This window comes from Bubalus kerabau, chromosome 6, assembly GCF_029407905.1.
Source record: "Bubalus kerabau isolate K-KA32 ecotype Philippines breed swamp buffalo chromosome 6, PCC_UOA_SB_1v2, whole genome shotgun sequence".
Classification (NCBI taxonomy): Eukaryota; Metazoa; Chordata; class Mammalia; order Artiodactyla; family Bovidae; genus Bubalus; species Bubalus kerabau.
The window spans coordinates 21,555,771-21,577,986 of NC_073629.1; the positions used below are offsets into that span (position 1 = coordinate 21,555,771).

At 44.2% G+C, this 22,216-nt stretch overlaps 6 protein-coding genes across 6 annotated transcripts; 3 read left to right on the top strand and 3 right to left on the bottom strand.

Moving 5' to 3' along the window:
- Positions 1-101: 101 nt before the first annotated feature.
- Positions 102-687, bottom strand: LOC129654804 (histone H2A type 2-A). Its single transcript, XM_055584494.1, has one exon. The coding sequence runs from the start codon at positions 603-605 to the stop codon at positions 213-215; it is 393 nt and encodes a 130-aa protein (XP_055440469.1). The 5' UTR covers positions 606-687; the 3' UTR covers positions 102-212.
- Positions 688-856: 169 nt separating this feature from the next.
- On the top strand, positions 857-1,407 carry LOC129654805 (histone H2B type 2-E-like). The gene has a single exon (XM_055584496.1). The coding sequence runs from the start codon at positions 954-956 to the stop codon at positions 1,332-1,334; it is 381 nt and encodes a 126-aa protein (XP_055440471.1). The 5' UTR covers positions 857-953; the 3' UTR covers positions 1,335-1,407.
- Positions 1,408-10,593: 9,186 nt separating this feature from the next.
- LOC129654808 (histone H2B type 2-E-like) lies at positions 10,594-11,412 on the bottom strand. The gene has a single exon (XM_055584499.1). The coding sequence runs from the start codon at positions 11,318-11,320 to the stop codon at positions 10,940-10,942; it is 381 nt and encodes a 126-aa protein (XP_055440474.1). The 5' UTR covers positions 11,321-11,412; the 3' UTR covers positions 10,594-10,939.
- A 172-nt stretch (positions 11,413-11,584) lies between these two features.
- Positions 11,585-12,172, top strand: LOC129654807 (histone H2A type 2-A). The gene has a single exon (XM_055584498.1). It carries the CDS (start codon positions 11,669-11,671, stop codon positions 12,059-12,061), a length of 393 nt encoding a protein of 130 aa, XP_055440473.1. The 5' UTR covers positions 11,585-11,668; the 3' UTR covers positions 12,062-12,172.
- Positions 12,173-12,321: 149 nt separating this feature from the next.
- LOC129654806 (histone H3) lies at positions 12,322-14,392 on the top strand. Its single transcript, XM_055584497.1, has one exon. The coding sequence runs from the start codon at positions 13,120-13,122 to the stop codon at positions 13,528-13,530; it is 411 nt and encodes a 136-aa protein (XP_055440472.1). The 5' UTR covers positions 12,322-13,119; the 3' UTR covers positions 13,531-14,392.
- A 6,071-nt stretch (positions 14,393-20,463) lies between these two features.
- LOC129654809 (histone H4) lies at positions 20,464-21,768 on the bottom strand. Its single transcript, XM_055584500.1, has one exon. The coding sequence runs from the start codon at positions 20,829-20,831 to the stop codon at positions 20,520-20,522; it is 312 nt and encodes a 103-aa protein (XP_055440475.1). The 5' UTR covers positions 20,832-21,768; the 3' UTR covers positions 20,464-20,519.
- Positions 21,769-22,216: the final 448 nt, after the last annotated feature.

Sequence of the window (22,216 nt, forward strand, 5' to 3'; positions counted from 1 at the left end):
CAAGTTTCCTACCTTCACCTGGCTTAAGTCCTAGGTTTTACGATCCACCACAACCCAGACTGGGCTCCCCGTTTACTACCGACAAGGTTGGAATCCAAAAGTTACTGTTAACAACTCTTTAATTGAAAGCGTGGGTGGCTCTGAAAAGAGCCTTTTGATTTTACAGATGCCCCTTCTACAGGAGAGCTGGGTAGGACTTCCGGAAACCGGCCTCACTTGCCCTTTGCCTTGTGGTGGCTCTCAGTCTTCTTCGGGAGCAACACGGCCTGGATATTGGGCAAAACGCCGCCCTGGGCGATGGTGACCTTGCCCAACAGCTTGTTCAGCTCCTCGTCGTTGCGGATAGCCAGCTGCAGGTGACGAGGGATGATGCGCGTCTTCTTGTTGTCTCGCGCCGCATTGCCCGCCAGCTCCAGGATTTCGGCGGTCAGGTACTCCAAGACCGCCGCCATGTAGACGGGCGCGCCGGCCCCCACCCGCTCAGCGTAGTTGCCTTTGCGCAGCAAGCGGTGAACCCGCCCTACCGGGAACTGCAAACCTGCGCGAGACGAGCGCGACTTGGCCTTGGCGCGGGCCTTGCCGCCTTGTTTGCCACGACCAGACATGACAGCGACACTCACTAACAATCGCTCCCGCCAAACGCCCGACAAAGTCGCCCTCCACGGCCCCACTTCACCCTTTTATAGGCAGAACGGCGATTGCTTGTGAAGCACTTTGATTGGCTACAGCACATCTTCGGCCTCGTGACCAATAGGATAGCGCAGTCAGAATCCACTCATTTACATAACATTGTCTCCCTCGCGAGAGAGCCACTGAAATCTCGCCAATCGCAACGGGGCGTGATCAGAACCTTAATTTGCCCACAGTCTCTATAAGTACCGAGTCGCTGCCGGTTATCCCGGGTGCTGCTAGTGGTATGCGTTCCCGGAAAGCTGTGTAGCTTGTTTGCGGTTATGCCTGAGCCGGCGAAATCCGCTCCCGCGCCCAAAAAGGGCTCTAAGAAAGCCGTCGCCAAAGCCCAGAAAAAGGACGGCAAGAAGCGCAAGCGCAGCCGCAAGGAGAGCTATTCCATCTACGTGTACAAGGTGTTGAAACAGGTGCACCCGGACACCGGCATCTCGTCCAAAGCCATGGGCATCATGAACTCATTTGTCAACGACATTTTCGAGCGCATCGCGGGCGAAGCGTCGCGCTTGGCGCATTACAACAAGCGCTCGACCATCACGTCCCGGGAGATCCAGACGGCCGTGCGCCTGCTGCTGCCCGGCGAGCTGGCCAAGCACGCCGTGTCCGAGGGCACCAAGGCGGTCACCAAGTACACCAGCTCCAAGTGAGTCCTTGTCGGGACTCGGCGCTCGCACACGAGTTGCCAAGCTACTTGACCGTTCTAAAGGTTCTTTTCAGAGCCACCCACCTTCTCAGTGGAAGAAGCTGTTATCTTTTTACTTTGTTTTTGTTGTCTGTTATGGTACTTTTTTGTACCGCCGATTTTTTTTTCTAGTAAGTAACTGTCCTTTCCCTTAGGATGAAGAGGAAAAACTCCAAGAAAGGACCAAGTTTTGTCAATTAGTCTAGAACTAGCTAGAGTAACTGTTCACTCATGTAAGTAACTTACCTTTTCCAGTAAAACCGTGAGAGATGGATGGTCAGTGTAAATCTATTCAGGAGGATAGGGAGGGAGGGTGGAAAGTTAAGCATTAGTTGCTTTACAGCAGATAGAGTGGGTCAACTCAAGTCCATTTTTCTTGAGCTCAAAAACCAAATTTAATGTTACTTTAAAAGCAATATTTTGATACCATGCCCCAGCATGAATAGAAAACTTATAGTGCACCTGGTTATCTCGATTCCATTTGTCCACTGAAAAATGCACAACCTGCGTTAAGAATTGTGTTTTATTCAATAACTTGTTGTGGACCTAAGCCAAGTAGATGGACTTCCCTTGTGGTTTAGATGGGAAAGAATCTGCCTACAGTGCAGGAGACCTGTGTTTGATCCCTGGGTTAGGAAGATATCCTGGAGAAGAGAATGGCTACCCACTCCAGTATTTCTTGCAGAATTCTATGGACAGAGGAGGCTAGCAGACTACAGCCCATGGTGTGGCAAAGGCTCAGACATAACTGAGTGGTGACTGACACTTCTAAGCCCAGGAGACAGCCTTTCAAATAGCACTGAGGGGCTGTTTTGAGAAGGTAAGGGAGGAACCAGAATATATAGCAGTTTTGCAAAAACAAACCAGACAGTTGAATATTCATCAAAAGATTTCTGCTAAAGAAGAAATCTCAATGAATTTAGCACTTCTTTATTTTGTGTATGGAAAATTGAAAGAGCAGGCTGACTGAGATCATTCCTTGATACACATTTTAACTATCTAGGACCCGTATCCTGTTTTTCTCCATCCTGAATCCCAGGATGACTAGAGTGGCTGCAGTGGCTGATGGCTTGATGGCCATATCCTTTGATTACAGATATGGCAGGTGACATTTTTCATCCACACATAATTAAAGTAATTTTTAATCTATACATACTTCTTGTCTCACTTTGCTATTCCTTTCAGGTGCCTACACTGAAGTCAATGTTTTGCCCAAATTCTAGATATTAAGCAACACTGTTAGAAAAAGGTTATACAAAAGCCATTGTTATCCATAGTAAATTCCCCCCCCCCCCAGATATTGATATCAACACAATTCCCTATAGTTGTAGTTTTGCTATTTTATAATTTGAGTAAAGAAGCAAGAAGGAAAGAGGCTTCATAGTCAGGGATTTCAAGAACCTGGGCCTGCCAATCATAAAATGTGCTCCAGAGACTTTATCCAGCAGCTTTTTTGTTGTTGTTAAACCTACTTAGCCTTAAAAATACTTTCCCCTTCCCTGGAACAATTCCCTCCTCTGATAACAGAGACACCAAAAATGAGAGAATAAAGGCCCTCACCTTTTTTTAGACTAGATGGTTAAAAAGCAGGGTTTCCTACAAACAATTCAAAGGCCACTGAATCTTTAATTTATCTATCTACCCTTCAAACACTACATACTTCCACTGAATCCAAATCACCAGGCCTCAGTGGGAGGTAGAGGGTTGGGGGTTGGGGGTGGGGCAAGGATGAACAGTCTATGGAACAAGTCAAGTAATTCAAATGTTTGATAACCACTGACAAGATCAATTACGAGATTCCCATATTGCTTGGGAAGAACTTGTTCAGTTTGCAGTTCCCACCCTAGATATTTTCTTTCTTTTTTCCTAATTGTCCTTTCCCAGAACTGTTTGTAAAGTGACATGAAAAACTAGTTTCATTTATTCCCTCATTAATACAGAGTACCAAATATTGCACAGAACTTAACATTTTCTGCCTGTACTAGGATTTAAAAACACATTTTAAAGAAGGTAAATGAGAACAGAAGATAAAGTACTGCAAGGTATAAAGGTGAAACTTCCTAGAAAAAAAAGGTTAAGCTCACTACAAGCACCCTTTTATTCATTTTTTCTTGTGTATGTATATAGAATCCCAAATATTATCTTCCAGCATTATTTTCATTACCTCTCATCTGTCCCACCCAATCAAAAACAGGTAACTTGTCTCCTAGTTATTGTACTAAATCCATACTTTCTTCAGTCCCAGAAAACATTTCCTTGCTTTTGACCTGCCTTGCTTGGATCTCCTGAGAGGTGAGGCAGGTTGCTAGGAGCTTGAAAAGTTCAGATAAAGCACGGCAATGTGGAGGAAAGACAGAAAGATGATAGGGGAAAGTTTGAGTTTACAGGATAAAAATAAAACAAATATTCTAAGAGGCATGCAGGATGTTGGGTAGATAACCTAATTATAAGTGGGTGAGATAATGGTCAGTATTTGGTTCTGAGGACTCAAAATATGAATAGGAAAGCAGAATACAACTGGTCTGAAAGATGGAGAAATCCAAGACTCAATGCAACTTTATTACCCATCAATCAATAGTTCCCTTTAGCACCAGCATTACACTTACAAGTGTGAAAGCAAAACTGACCCCTTGTCTAGGTTCCTTTATGCATATCACTTCTCACAATATGGGAGAGGGAAAAAAATTCATACTGAGATAAAGCAATAAAATAGCAATAAACAGAAAAAATCCCTGTCTGTATAAAACTACATTCTAGTTGATGGATGCTGAGAATAAGTGAAAGAAGGAAAAGAATAATAGTATATTTAGGAGGTGATCTGTACAGCAGAATATTGAGTGTGGATGACAGATCTGATCAGTTAATATTTGAACAGAGGCATGAATGAAAAAAAGTGAGCCATAGGATAATTTAGAGAAGTGTATTCTAACAACAAAGGCCCTGAGGTAGGTATAAGTTTGAGAAGTTCAAAGAATAAGCAAGGCCACTGAGGCTGAAGCACAGTGAGCAAAGGAAAGATGTGCCGGGAGATAGAATCAGAAAGGTAGTTGAAAGTCAGATCCTGTGTGCCTTTGAGGCGCCTCCTAGGCCATTGGAAAGATTTTGTCTTTAATTTGAAGTTAAGTTGGAGTGCCTTTGGAGAGTTCCATCATGAGAGAGTTCCATGACATTATTTGACTCATGCTAAAGCTCACCCAGGATACTATGTTAAAAAATAGACTATAGGAGAGCAAGAGTAGAGGCAGGAAGAATATAAAAGAGGCTATAGTAACACTCAGGAGAGAGATGGGTGGTAGCCATGGAGATAGCTAGAAGTAGTCAAGATATATTTTAAATGAAATTGATGAATTGTATGTAGGTTATGAATGAAAGAGAGGAGTCAAGGATTAATTGCAGGTTCTTGGACTGAGTACTTGGAAAGAGCTGCAACTTACTGATAAAAGAGGCAAGTAGGTTTGGAGGGGGAAAGCCTAGAGTAATATCTTAGGCAAAATGTTGAGATTCCTGGTTGCTATCCAAGTGGAAATATCAAATAAGAAATACCAAATTCCCAAGTTGGGAATATGAAATTTGAGAATCTGGAGTTCAGGGAAGAGAAAGGGGTTAGATTCTAAAATCCCACTTCTTGCTCGTTTATAGTGTTCTACCCTTTCTTTCCTGGTGTAGGAAATGGTGTTCTTGCCTGGAGAATCCCCTTGGACAGAAGCCTGGCAGGCTATAGTCCATGGGGTCTCAAAGAGTCAGACATGACTGAGCAACTAAGCAGAGCACCCTTTCTTTCTGGAAGCTTTTAGAATCAATTTAACATGCCTAGATACATTTTCCCCCATCATATCTAACTTTGGCCTTAGTATTTCACTAAAATTTGGACGTATTTGGAAGCCCTATTCTACCTACCCCAGCTGTTGACTGTTGTTATGCATTAAACTGTGTCTCGCTAAAAGATATGCTGAAGTCTAACTCCCTGGTGCCTTAGAATGTGGCCTAATTTGAAAATGGGATCTTTGTAGATGTAATCAGTTAATAAGGTCATTAGGGTCTAATTCATAAGGTCTAATCCAATATGACTGATGTCCTTGAAATGTAGAAATGCACAAGAAGAAAACTGAGACAAATGGGGTTACGCTGTTGTAAACCAAAAGATACTTGGGGCTACCAGAAGCTGAAGACAAGGAAGGATCCTGGCAAAGAGGGACAGGGCCCTGCCAACATGTTGACTTTAAACTTCAGAATGATGACTGAGTACATTTCTGAGAAACAACATTTCTGTTGTTTTAAGCCACTCAGTTTTGTGGGGCTTTGTTATGGCAGTCCTAAGAAACCAATGCAAACTAAAAATTTTAATAATAGAATTACATTATTTAATTTTAAATAAAATTTTAGATTTTTAAAAATTCCTAGACATTCCTTCTTAACAATTCCTTCTTAACAGTAGTATTAATCCCTGGCCTGGTCAAATACTGGTTTTAAAACTTGGACATTTAGTATCAATATATAGTTCTATTTTTCCTTATTTGCCTTATTTGGCCTCTTTGAGGCCTTCCAAGATAAAGGGTCTGTTGTCTTTCCTTTTATTCCAGGGAACTATTTATTACTGTTTCTCAAATAGTTCAAGATCCCAGTTAGTTTAAATAGTATGTCATACAAACTGGCTTCACTGAATGTCCAAAAGTACAGCAGGGCTCAGAGGGTGGCCGAACTCTGAATGGCTCAGTTCTCCAATTCTCCCCCTCAGCAGTTGCCCTCCTGAGTGCTGTCTACAGTTATTCTTGCCTTCATACCCACATGACCCTCCATCTTGCTGCTGCCTCTTGAAAACAAAGAAGTTTCTTTAACAAAAGATAGAGCAATCTACATTCCCCTACTCCAGGGTACCTCTAGGCCGCTATCTTATCTGCGGTGGCATTAGATTAGAAATACAGTACAAAATAAATGTAATGCACTTGAATCATCCCCAAACCATCCCCCCTCCACCACTGGTCTGTGGAAAAATTTTTTGTCTCCCACAAAATTGGTCTCTGGTGCCAAAAGGGTTGGGGAACCCCTGCCCTACTCAGTCCAATTGCTGAAATGTTTGTGCTAATCAAATTGGTCTAAATTTTTTGAGCTAATCAATGTGGAAAGTGGTTGGGACTATGTTTAAACCAATCAGGCCAAGGTTAAGAACTGAGATAATATCTCTCTTTCGGGGAACACACAGTGGCTGCTGCTGCTGCTAAGTCGCTTCAGTCATGTCTCCTAGCGACTTCATGGATTGCAGCCCACCAGGCCCCTCCATCCATGGGATTTTCCAGGCAAGAGTGCTGGAGTGGGTTGCCATTGCCTTCTCCAATACACAGTGGCAGTGATTCTCAAACCTGACTGCTCATTGGAGTCACGTGGGGAGCTTTTTAAAAATTCTAATGGATGAAAGTGAAAGTCGCTCAATCTAACTTTTGCGACCCCACGGACTATATAGTCCATAGAGTTCTCTAGGCCAGAATACTGGAGTAGGTGGCCTTTCCCTTCTCCAGGGATCCCAACCCAGGGATCAAATCCAGGTCTCTCGCATTGCTAGTGGATTCTTTACCAGCTGAGCCACAAGGGAAGCCCTAAGTGAAGTGCAAGTTGCTCAGTCGTGTGCGAGTCTTTGCGACTATACAGTCCGTGGAATTCTCCAGGCCAGAATACTGGAGTGGGTAGCCTTTCCTTTCTCTAAGGGATCTTCCCAACTAATGGATGGCTATATTCTTCATCACTTAAATCAGAATTTCTGGGGATAGCACCAAGACATCAGTATTTCTAAGAGTCCTCCAGGTACAATGGGCCGTTGTTTTTGCCAAAAGTTTTCACTTTTGTCTCAGGTTCAAAGGATTTGTTAACAGAATAAGCCACTTGTTATACACAAGTAAATAATACAAATATTAGAGAATTATCTAGCTTACTTTCAATATACTAACATTAAATCAAAAGAAAAACAGAAAAAGCAGAGGATACACCACCAAATTGGGTTTTGACCAACATCCAGAATTAATTAGCCCTGGGAAGTCCTGTGTCACAGAACATCTGGAGTCCCAGTTGGGGAAAGGTCCCAGGCAGTGCGTCCACTCCATGGGTGAGATTGCAGTTTGGGGTTCCCACTTATAACCCCAGGACAGATATCATCATCAATCTGTGACCAAATTGCAAGGCTGGTTTCATGTTAATGCTATTTGTTTGCTTATTTAACTTATATGCAGAGTATCTAAGTATATATACCCATATATACTTACATATACTCTAAGTATATATACCCATCATGTGAAATGGGTCCAGGTTGGAATGGGTCCATCCATCCAGGCTGGATGAAGCACAAGCTGGAATCAAGATTGCCGGGAGACAGACAAATGGCTGAGAAAGTTGTGGTACATACACACAATGGAATATTACTCAGCTATAAAAAATAATGCATTTGAGTCAGATCTAATGAGGTGGATGAAACTGGAGCCCATTATACAGAATGAAGTCAGAAAGAAAAACACCAATACAGTATATTAATGCATATATATGGAATTTAGAAAGATGGTAATGACAATCCTATATGCAAAAGAGACACAGATGTAAAGAACAGACTTTTGGACTCTGTGGGAGGTGAGGGTGGGATGATTTGAGAGAATAGCATTGAAACATGTTACTACCATATGTGAAATAGATGACCAGTCCAAGTTGGATGCACGAAGCAGGGCACTCAAAGCTGGTTCACTGGGCCAACCCATAGGGATGGGATGGGGAAGGAGTTCGGAGGGGGGTTCAGGACAGGGGGACACATGTACACCTATGGCTGATTCATGTCAATGTGTGGCAAAAACCACCACAATATTATAATTAGCTTCCAATTAAAATTAATTAAAAAGATTGCTGGGAGAAATATCAATAACCTCAGATACCCAGATGACACCACCCTTATGGCAGAAAGCAAAAAAGAACTAAAGAGCCTCTTGATGAAAGTGAGAAGAGGAGAGAGTGAAAAAGCTGGTTTAAAACTCAACATTCAAAAAACAATGATCATAGAATCCAGTCCCATCACTTCATGGCAAATAGATGGGGAAACGATGAAAACAGTGACAGACTTTCTTTTCTTGGGCTCCAAAATCACTGCAGATGGTGACTGCAGCCATGAAATTAAAAGACACTTGCTTCTTGGAAGAAAAGCTATGACAAACCTAGACTGCATATTCAAAAGCAGAGACATTACTTTGCCAACAAAGGTCCATCTAGTCAAAGCTATGGTTTTTCCAGTAGTCATGATGGATGTGAGAGTTGGATCATTAAGAAAGCTGAGCACTGAAGAACTGATGCTTTTGAACTGTGGTGTTGGAGAAGACTCTTGAGAGTCCCTTGGACTGCAAGGAGATCCAACCAGTCCATCCTAAAGGAAATCAGTGCTGAATATTCATCGGAAGGACTGATGCTGAAGCTGAAACTCCAATACTTTGGCCACCTGATGTGAAGTGACTCATTTGAAAATACCCTGATGCTGGGAAAGATTGAAGATGGGAGAAGGGGACGACAGAGGATGAGATGATTGGATGGACATGAATTTGAGCAAGCTCCAGGAGTTGGCATGCTGCCATCCATGGGGTCACAGAGTCGGACACGGCTGAGCAATTTAACTGAACTGAACTTTGTCTTGTAAAACTTAGAATGTTGTTAAGTCTGGGGCTTGATTGGCCAGGCCCCCTCCACAGGCTCAAAAATCTCAAAATTCTTTCCCCATCTTATCTAAGGTGCTGCAAGTCTTGCACTCACAGCAGGCAGTCACTCCTGGTCACTCCCAGTCAGGGCAGTGTCCAGGCAGGTTAGAAGCAAGATCAGAGGCCTGCTCTGCTCTTTTGCCTCTGAAGCTTGAAGAAGACTACTTCTATTTTATTTCCCTAACAGCAAATTTGAGAACTACATACATAAGGGATTAGGTGAGTTCCTTAATGAAAATCAGCATGCAACTAGAAAATCAGAAGAAAAATGCTACATAGTAGTTGACAGCCCTATAATGTATATTATTGACTAAGTTATACTTCATAACATAAGAAATCAAGTCTTGAAGAATACTTTAAGGAAACACATAAGAAGAAATGAAAGTCTACAAGAATACTTTCTTTTTTTTTTTTAAACTTTACATAACTGTATTAGTTTTGCCAAATATCAAAATGAAGAATACTTTCAACTAAGAGTTTGAGTGCCACAACATAAGATCCTGCATGCCGCAACTAAGACCCTTAGCAGACAAATAATTTTTTAAAAAAGAATACTTTGACGTGATAGCCTTCATCTCCATTGCTGTGTTTACAGTGTGGACAAAGACTGTAACCTGCCATTTCAGTAAACAAAGGATATTGTGGCCAAAAAGTCATCAGCCTCAGCAGCTGTCTCCTCAGTGCAACCTGAGGGAATTAGGAGAGCAAAACAAGATAATGGCCCTACATAACTCTGGGAGTTGGTGATGGACAGGGAGGCCTGGCATGCTGCAATTCATGGGGTCGCAAAGAGTCGGACACGACTGAGCAATTGAACTGAATGAACTGAACTTAGTGTCTGAAGAGTCCACTTTTAATGAATTTTCAGGTAATGCTAATACTGCTGGTCTCTAGACCAGATTTTGACTCACTTCTCTAACCTGTGACACTGTAATAGCCTTCTAGTTGCTTTCCTTGCTTCTACTGTGAACTACCTAGGATCTATGATCCACAAAGCAACCAAAGTGATTAAGGTTAATCTCTACTGGAAGCAATCCAACAGTTCCAAAACACTAAAATGAAACTGCAGCTAGTCTCCTTTGCACACCCAACTGTATAACTTTCTGCTCCTTTAAGATTTCAGACTTTTTACTGCTTTGGAAAATATGCATAATCTGTTTCCATTGTATGGTCAAGTTCTTTATATACGGCAAGCTTTTTTGAGTGGTAATTCTCTGGGGAGAACACTATCACTGAAAATTAGGCACGTTTTATGTGATTTGACATGAGGCAGAGCAAAGGCAGCAAAACGGTTAGTTCTTGGGTATCCTATCCAAGCTTCAATTTCCCTAACAGGGGAATCTACACATAAACTGGGCACCCATGTACTTGTGAATGCAGGATATATAAACTCAAGGAATTTGTTAGTACTAAGTGTAAGCTAAATTATCCCAATTTGTACACAACACAGAATACGTTCTACAAAAATTCAGTACCACATCGTTATATCACTTCGGAGCAGTAGACAGTCGCACCATGGATATTGAAACTTTTTAATCTTGTATGATGAAATTCATAAAAAGCAACATCATTGAAAAAGCCAGTTTCAACAGCAGTTCTTTGAGAAAACTCAGCCCATCGATACCCTATTATATTCTCCCACAAAACTAGATAAGCATACTTATTCCCTCATTGTATCTAAAGGAATAGGATATTTGTACTTAATTACTGAAAACCAACACAAAAAGCTGGGCAGCAGAAAACCTGTGTAAAACAAAATGACAGCTGCTTCTACTGAGAAGGTGGGTGGCTCTGAAAAGAACCTTTAGAACGTCAAGTAGCTAGGCAACTCCTGCGAGCGCCGAGTCCCGACAAGGACTCACTTGGAGCTGGTGTACTTGGTGACCGCCTTGGTGCCCTCGGACACGGCGTGCTTGGCCAGCTCGCCGGGCAGCAGCAGGCGCACGGCCGTCTGGATCTCCCGGGACGTGATGGTCGAGCGCTTGTTGTAATGCGCCAAGCGCGACGCTTCGCCCGCGATGCGCTCGAAAATGTCGTTGACAAATGAGTTCATGATGCCCATGGCTTTGGACGAGATGCCGGTGTCCGGGTGCACCTGTTTCAACACCTTGTACACGTAGATGGAATAGCTCTCCTTGCGGCTGCGCTTGCGCTTCTTGCCGTCCTTTTTCTGGGCTTTGGCGACGGCTTTCTTAGAGCCCTTTTTGGGCGCGGGAGCGGATTTCGCCGGCTCAGGCATAACCGCAAACAAGCTACACAGCTTTCCGGGAACGCATACCACTAGCAGCACCCGGGATAACCGGCAGCGACTCGGTACTTATAGAGACTGTGGGCAAATTAAGGTTCTGATCACGCCCCGTTGCGATTGGCGAGATTTCAGTGGCTCTCTCGCGAGGGAGACAATGTTATGTAAATGAGTGGATTCTGACTGCGCTATCCTATTGGTCACGAGGCCGAAGATGTGCTGTAGCCAATCAAAGTGCTTCACAAGCAATCGCCGTTCTGCCTATAAAAGGGTGAAGTGGGGCCGTGGAGGGCGACTTTGTCGGGCGTTTGGCGGGAGCGATTGTTAGTGAGTGTCGCTGTCATGTCTGGTCGTGGCAAACAAGGCGGCAAGGCCCGCGCCAAGGCCAAGTCGCGCTCGTCTCGCGCAGGTTTGCAGTTCCCGGTAGGGCGGGTTCACCGCTTGCTGCGCAAAGGCAACTACGCTGAGCGGGTGGGGGCCGGCGCGCCCGTCTACATGGCGGCGGTCTTGGAGTACCTGACCGCCGAAATCCTGGAGCTGGCGGGCAATGCGGCGCGAGACAACAAGAAGACGCGCATCATCCCTCGTCACCTGCAGCTGGCTATCCGCAACGACGAGGAGCTGAACAAGCTGTTGGGCAAGGTCACCATCGCCCAGGGCGGCGTTTTGCCCAATATCCAGGCCGTGTTGCTCCCGAAGAAGACTGAGAGCCACCACAAGGCAAAGGGCAAGTGAGGCCGGTTTCCGGAAGTCCTACCCAGCTCTCCTGTAGAAGGGGCATCTGTAAAATCAAAAGGCTCTTTTCAGAGCCACCCACGCTTTCAATTAAAGAGTTGTTAACAGTAACTTTTGGATTCCAACCTTGTCGGTAGTAAACGGGGAGCCCAGTCTGGGTTGTGGTGGATCGTAAAACCTAGGACTTAAGCCAGGTGAAGGTAGGAAACTTGAGCGCGCCACGGTCGCTTCAGTTCTAAGTGCTCCGCGATGGTTTCTGTTTGGGAGTCGGATGTCTAGGGTTCAACACCAGTTGTTCCCCAGGCCTTTGCCCAACTTGAGGTCTAAGTATCAGCGGGATGTTCCCTCGCACACGCATACATCTCGGACACCCCAGTGTGTTAGGGAAGCGGACAGATTTGAAGAAGTTGACGGACCTGGGTGTTTGACTTAAATCTTAAAGGGATAAAGGTACCGTAGCGGTGGAGATAGAGGTCCCCAGTTCGGCTTTTGGAAACGGGATCTCGCGCCCTGCTGCGGGGGAGATAACTTTCCGATCTTTAAAGCACCGAAAGGAGGAAAACAAACCAAGATCCGTCCAGCCAACTAGGCTAGGGGACTTGGAAAGGTAACTGCGTTCAGGGTGCTGGGGGCGGGGGTGGTGCAAACAGGTCGAGGTTCAGTTTGGGAGTTAGCGTAGAAAGCAAGAGGGTATCCTACGTAGTGTGTTCTAAGGGACTGAGAAGGAACATTGTCACAGCTGATCTCAAATATGACTCTCACCCTGAAATAAATGAAAACCGAGGAGGGGAAAAACTAGGCAAACGGGAAAGTAGAAAGGGAGGCGAATGGGTGGCGGGGTGGCGGGGTGGCGGGGCGGCGGGGGTAGGGAGGAATCGGCCCAAGCCAGTGGCGCAAAAGAGGATGACGTCTCAGCCAATGGATAGCCAGCGCGGGACTTTCAAGTATTGTCCCGCCCAACTGGGAAAAGACTGCCTATAAAGACTGCTGCAGCGGCCGCACCCCTGGTTACTCTTCCTGCGCGGCGCTGGTCCCGTAAGTTCGCCTCTTGGTTCGCTATGGCTCGTACAAAGCAGACTGCCCGCAAGTCGACCGGTGGCAAGGCCCCGCGGAAGCAGCTGGCCACCAAGGCGGCTCGCAAGAGCGCGCCGGCCACGGGCGGCGTCAAGAAGCCGCATCGCTACCGGCCGGGTACCGTGGCCCTGCGGGAGATCCGGCGCTACCAGAAGTCGACCGAGCTGCTGATCCGCAAGCTGCCGTTCCAGCGGCTGGTGCGCGAGATCGCGCAGGACTTTAAGACCGATCTGCGCTTCCAGAGCTCGGCCGTGATGGCGCTGCAGGAGGCGAGCGAGGCCTACCTGGTGGGGCTGTTTGAAGACACGAACCTGTGCGCCATCCACGCCAAGCGCGTGACCATCATGCCCAAAGACATCCAGCTGGCTCGCCGCATCCGCGGGGAGCGGGCTTAAGAAGTGTGCGCTGTGCTCGAGGTTCCATCAAATCCAAAGGCTCTTTTCAGAGCCACCCACGACTACACTTGAAAGAAGCTGTGTCACTTGTCCACGCTCTTTAGGCAGGCGTTCGCATACTCCGGGAGTGTAGGGCGCGCTCAAGACGGGAGGACCTTAGAGCGCGCAAAGCTCTGGACTCCCAACAGACATAAGCTAAAGGCCAGTTATCCACTCTAAACCCTTGCTCGCTGCTGCCTTCCCAGATGTCAGTAACTTAAGAGTTGGGTCAGTGTGCTTGTCTGGGCTGGCGGGTTGCCGCTGCTTCCCTGGGCGCCCTAGAACGTCCAACTTGGCTGCTTAGAGGTGGCCCTGTGTTTTCTTGTAGGTTGGGGCTGTTTTCCAGGGCCTTTGTGCTCCACTGTGGCCCACGATTGTAATTGTCCCGGGAGCAAGGTGAGCTGTGATTAAGTGCGGGGCGACTGGTGGTGTGGGGAGGTGGGTTGAGAGAAGGCGGAGTCACTTGGAAACGCTCGGGATTCGCGGGTCAAAGGGCTTTTGGGCGGCTGAGACCCGCGCACAGATTGGGAGTTAGCGTCCCCATCTTCTCACCGGTCCGGGCGCTTGGCACCCCTCATCCCCCGCCTCCGGAGGGATACCGCCACTCGGGTCCTGGCCCACTTCTGCCGAGTAAAGTGCGGCATTTCATCGCTTCAAGTGCCAGTAATTTGAAGCCTTACTCCCACCCTCTATTTCTCAAAAGCCGGGGATGAATGATAGGGTGCTTGTACAGACCCTAAAGCCACTTTGGCGAGCTGGGTGTTAAAGGGATTGCTTTCCTGCCCAGTTCCACAAAGAGACTCCTGGAGGCTATCGCTTCAACCTCTGGTAGTGTCTATATCTGTTTCATTCAGACATGTGGGAAGTCTCTTCTCAGGTTTTGGGTTACTCAGTGAAAGGAAAGAAATAGGGCTCTGAGCTCAAGTTTGGGGAAGAGATCAAACAGGCAGAGTATGGTCTTCCTTTGGGGAAATGAAATCCTCCCCCCTCACCTCCCCACCCCCGCACCTCCCCCCGCCCATTTCCCGCCACCACCCCCCCCCCCCCAGCTCCGCCCCCGTTAGGAAATAGTGAGAGTGGAGGCCTCAGATGATTCTTGTACCATTTGGGCCGGGGGTGAGGGGTGGGGTGAAAGTGTAAGGCCTCTAATGGGCAGCAGAGTAGGGGCAAGGTCTTGCACAGCCCTTCTCCACAGATCTCAGACACAAAGGCTGTACAGGTCTTATCTTAACCTTCTCAGTCATCTATCTGAACTTGGACGAGGCCAAGGCCTGTTTTCTGTTTTGTCTCAGCACAGTGACAGGTTAAAAGCATTTGTTATAGAAGTCAGTGAGAATACAGAGGAGGGAAAAGGAAAAATACTTTTTTTTTTTCTTAAGCTTTAATTCAGTTCAGTTGCTCAGTCGTGTCTGACTCTTTGCGACCCCATGAATTGCAGCACGCCAGGCCTCCCTGTCCATCACCAACTCCCGGAGTTCACTCAAACTCATGTCCATCGAGTCAGTGATGCCATCCAGCCATCTCATCCTCTGTTGTTCCCTTCTCCTCCTGCCCCCAGTGCCTCCCAGCATCAGAGTCTTTTCCAATGAGTCAACTTTTCGCATGAGGTGGCCAAAGTATTGGGAATTTCAGCTTCAGCATCAGTCCTTCCAATGAACACTCAGGACTGATTTCCTTTAGAATGGAGTGGTTGGATCTCCTTGCAGTCCAAGGGACTTTCAAGAGTCTTTCTGCTCCAGGGTCACAGCAATTTCCAGAGCATGCCTCCAGGTCTCTGCCTAGACCCTGATTACCTGCTTAGGCCCTCAGTGCAGGGTGGATCTAGGACCTGTGTCAGTACTCTGAGTTAAAAAGTAGTAACTTTTAAGGTGTGGTGGGGCACCACCTTTGCACTTATCATCTCATCCATCCTCATGGTAAAACTTTCAGGGACAAACAGACATAGGGCTTTCTGAGGTACAGCTTGAGGCTCTCAGTTGAGTGACTTGATTTGCTGGCATATTGAGTGCAGCACTTTCACAGTATCATCTTTTGGGATATGAAATAGCTCAGCTGGAATTCTATCACCTCCACTAAGCTAGTGATGCTTAGTTAGTGTAGTGATGTTTGTAGTGATGCTTCCTAAGGCCCACTTGACTTGGCACTCCAGGATGTTTGGCTCGAGGTAAGTGATCACACCGTTGTGGTTATCTGGGTCATTAAGATCTTTTTTGTCTATTTCTTCTGTGTATTCTTGCCACCTCCTCTTAGTATCTTCTGCTTCTGTTAGGTCCATACTGTTTCTATCCTTTATTGTGCCCATCTTTGCATGAAATATTCCATTGGTATCTCCAATTGTCTTGAAGAGGTCTCTAGTCTTTCCCAGTCTATTGTTTTCCTCTATTTCTTTGCATTGATCACTGAGGAAGGCTTTTTTTTTTTTTTTTTTTTTTTTTATCTCTCCTTGCTATCCTTTGGAACTCTGCATTCAGATGGGTATATCTTTCCTTTTCTCCTTTGCCTTTAGCTTCTCTTCTTTTCTCAGCTATTTGTAAGGCCTTCTCAGACAGCATTTCCCTTTTTTGCATTTCTTGCGGGTTACACAACAACAACAAAAGGAAAGATCCTAACTTGAATAATCTGGTTTCAGAATTCATGCTCTCAATTTCCAACAAGAAGTGTAACTGATTAGTTCATTAGCTCCCTGCAGGCAAATCTATATGGGAAGCCAAACTACAATCAGAAAGATTGGAAGAGCCTGGAGGCAGATGACTTCAGTGGCTGCCATTACTCAACCAGGGTACCATTTCACTCTAAAGGCTACCTCATTACAAGAACTGGAAATGCTCACTAGAGAGTCAGGGTACCTCTGCCTTGGAGGGTATTTTGATGATTGCAACCCCCTTGTTCCCTCCTCTCCTCCCTCATTTCCAGCCCTCTTCTCTAATAAGGTTGTGGTAAGAAGTTACTTTGTTGTAATCATAGTCTTCTACTCTACTACCAGATAAGAAATCCCAGAGTTCACTAAATAGAAAGGCCAAATAAAGATGTTCAAACCACAGTTAATTGAATCCATTTAAAACATGAAACAAAGAACAAGGGAAAGTGAGGAGCAAGGGGAAATTAACATACATATTAATAGAATAGGGTTCAATGATGGGGGAAGTACAACACTGTATCCAATGCTGAGTTAGTTTTCTGTCCTGTCTTGCTCGGTGGCATCAGCCTTCCCCATTGATGCTGCAGTTAAAAGGACTAGAGATGAGAGTGGACAAGGGGACTCAGCAGACAGAAGGTGCTTGATCCTAATTTAAGCTTGTTCAAAGAGATACAGGGGCAAGTGTGCCTGGCCGTTATTGTAATTCATCAATAACTTGCTGAGTAGCTATGGATTTCTCTGTTTAGCATGCAGAGGACATTGGGCAACAGTGGCTGTCACCAGTGGATGGCTGATAGAAGCCATGAATACTGGGCATTTCATGTATCTCATGAATATTTGATATGGTGCTTACTTGGTACTTCTGCCCTTTTATATATCTATCTATATAGGAAGATGCTCTATTTATTTATATTTAACATTTCTCACAGGATATGTTACCTACTTGTTATAACTTTCTACTCTTTATACACATTTTAACAGTCAAGTCAGCTGGCAAGTTTGATTCTTTAAGATGATTTCACATTTTTCTGCTCTAATTCTGAAAAATCTGGACCTGCCAACTTGTTCATACCCACCTTTACCCACTGTCTTCTTTGCTCTTTAAATTTTGACTACACTGACTCCCGCTTCCCCAGTTATGAAGCATAGAAGACCTACATTGGGTGAAATAGGCAGTAAATACACCAACTTAGGTTTCTATTTCATTACAAGACTTTCACATAGAAAGATTTCACTTTAATCTTTCAGAGATCTTCTCATTTGACCCTTGAATCATTTCTGTAAGAAAGTCAGGAATTCTCAGCAATATTACAATGAGAAAATGGGACTGTGGCAAAGTTAAGATTTTCCATGGGCCATTTAACCCAGAATCTCTCTTCCTTTCTCCCTCATTCCCCATCCACCCCACATCTTCTGATTGTCTGGGTAGGGGTGGGGGCTGATATTGTACATGCTTATTTAAGATATTGGAACAATTCAAAACGTTAAATGATTATAACAAAAACCAACACCTATAAATCACTCAAATTTCTGTGAACATTCTTCCTGATAGTTTTCTATATATCCATACATATTTATATGTACTGGTAATATTCTGTATTAATGATAATTCTATACTTCTGGCTCACATAGAGAAATAACATGTACATCAATAGTTTCAATATAAAGTTTGGAGTCGAATGTTTCAGAGGAAGAACGTTGTGAAAGATGACAGGCACATCTAGCCTTCAGGAGGATAATGCTGCTATTCAGAGAAGTTGGGAGTCTGGAAAGGTAAGGTAAGTCTTCGAACTGGTCCAGCGTGATGTCTGATTAGCCAGTGACACTTAAGTGCCTCTATCATCATGGTAATGGAAGTAGACATGCAGACTAAACAATCATTTGTATGCATGCATTGTACTGAAAGTCCTGAATCACCCATGGGAGGAACAAGCTGATAGCCAGGGCTGGCTTAAGGAGTATTTGAGCCACTCAGGAGGTAGAAATGGAAAGGAAATTATTTTGTTACCAAATTAGAGGTGAAATAGCATTATATTCCTCACTGTTACACAAACCAATGATATTTAGTAAAACAAATGATTTTTAGTAAAACAAGCTGACTACATTTTTTATTCATACATTTTTTTTTGCCCCAAATGCTTTAAGGAAATAAGCAATTCTACCTTTTCCTCCTGTAATATTTTGTCCTAAAATTTTATTAGGATCATTCACTTAAAGTTTTCTTTTTTTTTTTTTTTTTGGTATCGAAGAATGCAAAATTTAACATATTGTAAGCAAATTAGGGCAACATATACTCAGATTCTAAATATTTTTGTTTGATTTAAAGAAAAACTGTTATTTAACCAGTTGTTCTCAAACTTTAATGTGTTTCAGAATCAACTGAAGGGTTTGTTAAAATACGAATTGCTAGATCTCACTTCCCAGAGTTTCTCATGCAACAGGTCTGGGGTTTGCAAAATCTGGGTTCAAGATTTTGGATTTCTAGCAATTCCCAGGTAAGCTGATGCTCTTAGACTAGATACCACACTTTGGGAATCACTAGTTTAGATAATAGATATGTCGCACCCTCCTTCCTTTATTCTTTGATTTCTCTTCAAAATTTTGATAATCTCCTTCAGAGGATCTCAGCGAGGATCAGATATATTCAATCTGCATTGCCTTTAAAATGAAAAAAAAAAAAATCATAGTGATGTTTGAAATAGAAATGTCATCAGTTGCTGTTGAGATTTTAATTTGAAGGGAAGCTGAAAACATCTTGAACATTGAATCCTTTTGTTTACTTCTCACTTGGTCATCTTCACAAATGTTATTCTTGCCTTTCCCTCCCTGATCCTCCCCCTCCCCTTTACTGTATATCTTATCAGGATGCCAGGCATTCTACTCCTTCTTAACAGCCTGATACAAGCCCCACCTCTACAGCCAAGCCTGATCATTTTCCAGCAGCCAGTGACCTCTGCTGTTAGGACTCCTATAATAATCATCATTTACATTTCGCATCATCCCAAAAATGTGACACCATGTACTTTTGGGCTGTGTGTGTATGTATTTTATGTATTATTTTTCTCCCCTAGTCCATAGGGCTGCAAAGAGTTGGAAACCACTGAGCAACTGAGCATTCACTCCCTCATTCTGATAATAACCTCTTTAGGGCAGGTTTCCCATGCTTTGACTTTCTGGCATCTCCATTGCTAAGAACCATGTTTTAAACCTAGTTGACCAAGTGTTTGATGCTAATGAGAGCAGCCAAGTGTGGAGACCAATAAAGCAATATCTTTTGCGAATTGACAGAATTTCTTCTGTAGGATTTTTTTGGGAGCTACAGACAAGCCAAATTTAGCTGTAAAATCATAGGCCTGGAACATTAAAAAAAAAACCTTTTACTTGCAAATATAATAGCTGCAAAACTATAATTAGGTTTAAGAACAAGAGGTGTGGACCTATACTTCAATTCAACTTAGGGCAATTTAGCAGTGGTAGTATAAAGACTATGTATCTCTATATATAAAAATTTGCTTTTGCCTTCTTAAAAATTAAACTGCTTTCTGTATTGATGGTATGTTTCTGACAGTCTCTTACTCTAAGCTGCAACAGGCCTTAATGGAAAAATCACATACCAGAGTTTTCTTTCTTGAAGACGTGTTTTCACATTAAAGTTACGCACTCTGCTCAGCTTTTGAAAATTCGTATTTGTTTCTGCATTTTATCTTTGTAATATCAGCGAAAGACAAATCTCTTAAATCTTTAAATTCTTCCTTGAATGTTGTACACACACACACACTACTCTCAGCAGCTTATTGTGAGAGGCCTTTAGCATAAAAAGCACAGGACACCAAAAATACCTTGCATACACTGGTCAGATAATTTCCAAATGTGTTTAAAACTCAATGAGCCCACCTCTGACCTAGCAACCCCTTATTTGCTTCATTTTTGAATGGTCGGTTACTGGATTTATTTCTTTGCTAATGCTCTTGCACCTTCCCAAGTAAGATTGTAATGCCAATTACCACCACCCAGTGTGATCACCAGAGCTGGAAAGTGAACCCCACACAAACTACTTTCCACAGCTAGTCCAACGATTACAATTGACAGCGAGCCCAAAAGCAAACTTAAGTCGAAACAGACAAGAGCAGCTTTTGGTAAATGACTTGTCTTCCGAGCTGTTGGCACTTTTAGGATTCGCTACTTCTGACGCCACTCTAGACAGATACAAAGCTACCTATACTTTTAAGTATCCAGCTCTTCAGATGACCTTGTGGTTGGCCCTAAAAAGGGCCTTTGAGATTGTCATCACACCCAGCACGGTGGCAGCAGCTCAACCTCCGAAGCCGTACAGGGTGCGTCCCTGCCGCTTTAGCGCGTAGACCACGTCCATAGCAGTGACCGTCTTGCGCTTGGCGTGCTCCGTGTAGGTGACCGCGTCCCGAATAACATTCTCCAGAAACACCTTCAACACGCCTCGGGTCTCCTCATAAATAAGGCCGGAAATGCGTTTGACTCCCCCACGCCGAGCAAGGCGCCGAATGGCGGGCTTGGTGATGCCTTGGATGTTATCTCTCAAGACTTTGCGGTGACGCTTGGCGCCACCCTTGCCTAAACCTTTGCCACCTTTTCCTCTTCCAGACATGACTGAGCTGGTTGATAAACCTCTGAGACAGAGAGGGCTGCTTTTCCCCAGATATACAAGAGCAGCGGACCTGACTGAAAACCGAAAGCGCGCGGGCGGGGAAGAGGTCCCAATTGTCCCCGCCCACTCGACTGTCCGTCATTTCTGCTGTTTCCGCATCCTCCTCCAACCTCCACAGAGCCCTCTAATGGAGCCTCTCATTTTTATTTATTTTTGAAGTATAGTTGATTTACAATTTTATATTAGTTTCAGCTGTACCAACAACGAGTCAATATTTTTGTAAATCAGATTGCATTTAGTTATTATAAAATATTGGCTACATTATCTGTACTGTAGAATATGCCCTTTTAGCTTATTTATTTTATACATAGTACTTTGTATTCCTTAATCCTCTACCCCTATCTTGCCCTTCTCCTCTCGGACTGTACTCTTTTAAAAGATCTATTTGCCAGAATTCCCAGGAGAATTCGGATCCAAGTTTCCGGATCCTGCCGCTGTTTTCGCCTCTGTCTGGCTCCATCTGTGAGGTCCCAGAAGACATTAAATTTAGGCTAAGAAGAAAGGAATGGGGAGAAAAACCAGAGGACGGGCAGATGGAATCCAGAGACAGAAAGGAGTTAGAGAGCTCCGCGCCGGATCTAACCTCGACAGAGAGATCCTAGGCTTCGAAACCACGGTTACATAAAACAACAGACACGGTTTCCACAATTAGACTGACAGACCCAGGAGGCGATCCCTAGGGCAGCTGCACCTGGCATGCGTGAGGACGGGGGAGAGAGCGCGCGCAGTAATTCCCGAGTCTCGTCTCTATTTTGTGCGTATGAGGCATGGAGTTTCACCTCACCCAGGAGAAATCAAATCCTAGGAAAATTGGTCTCTATACTGCAAGGCTTCTAACGTGGAGGTCAGTGAATCCAACGCACTGTCATCCTAAACTCTGCAGAAAGAAGCAAGACATACAAAAAGAAGACTGAAGGGGTTTCTGTACCTCAGTTTCTACAGATCCTCTACATCTGACCCTTGTTTTCAGCGAGAATTCAGTGCCTAAATTGAGACCCCACATGGAGCTAGCAAAGTTTGCTGAATTGGGTTTCACACAAGAGGACATCTGCTCCATATTGAGAGTCATTATCAGAAACTGCCTTATGAAGTTGATTGGGGTTCTACCGATAGCACATTCATTACCAGGGTCTTCTGTAGAATATAGGAAGAGATGTGGTTTCTACCTCAGAAAGAATTATCTTTTTTCTGAGATATGCTTATTATTATTATTTTTAATATCTAAAACATACAAACTTTAAAAAAATAAAAAAGCTAATGGCTAAATGGAGCAATGTTAATAAGATGCAAAAAATTTATGTCCAGAATATTAGAAATTATAATTT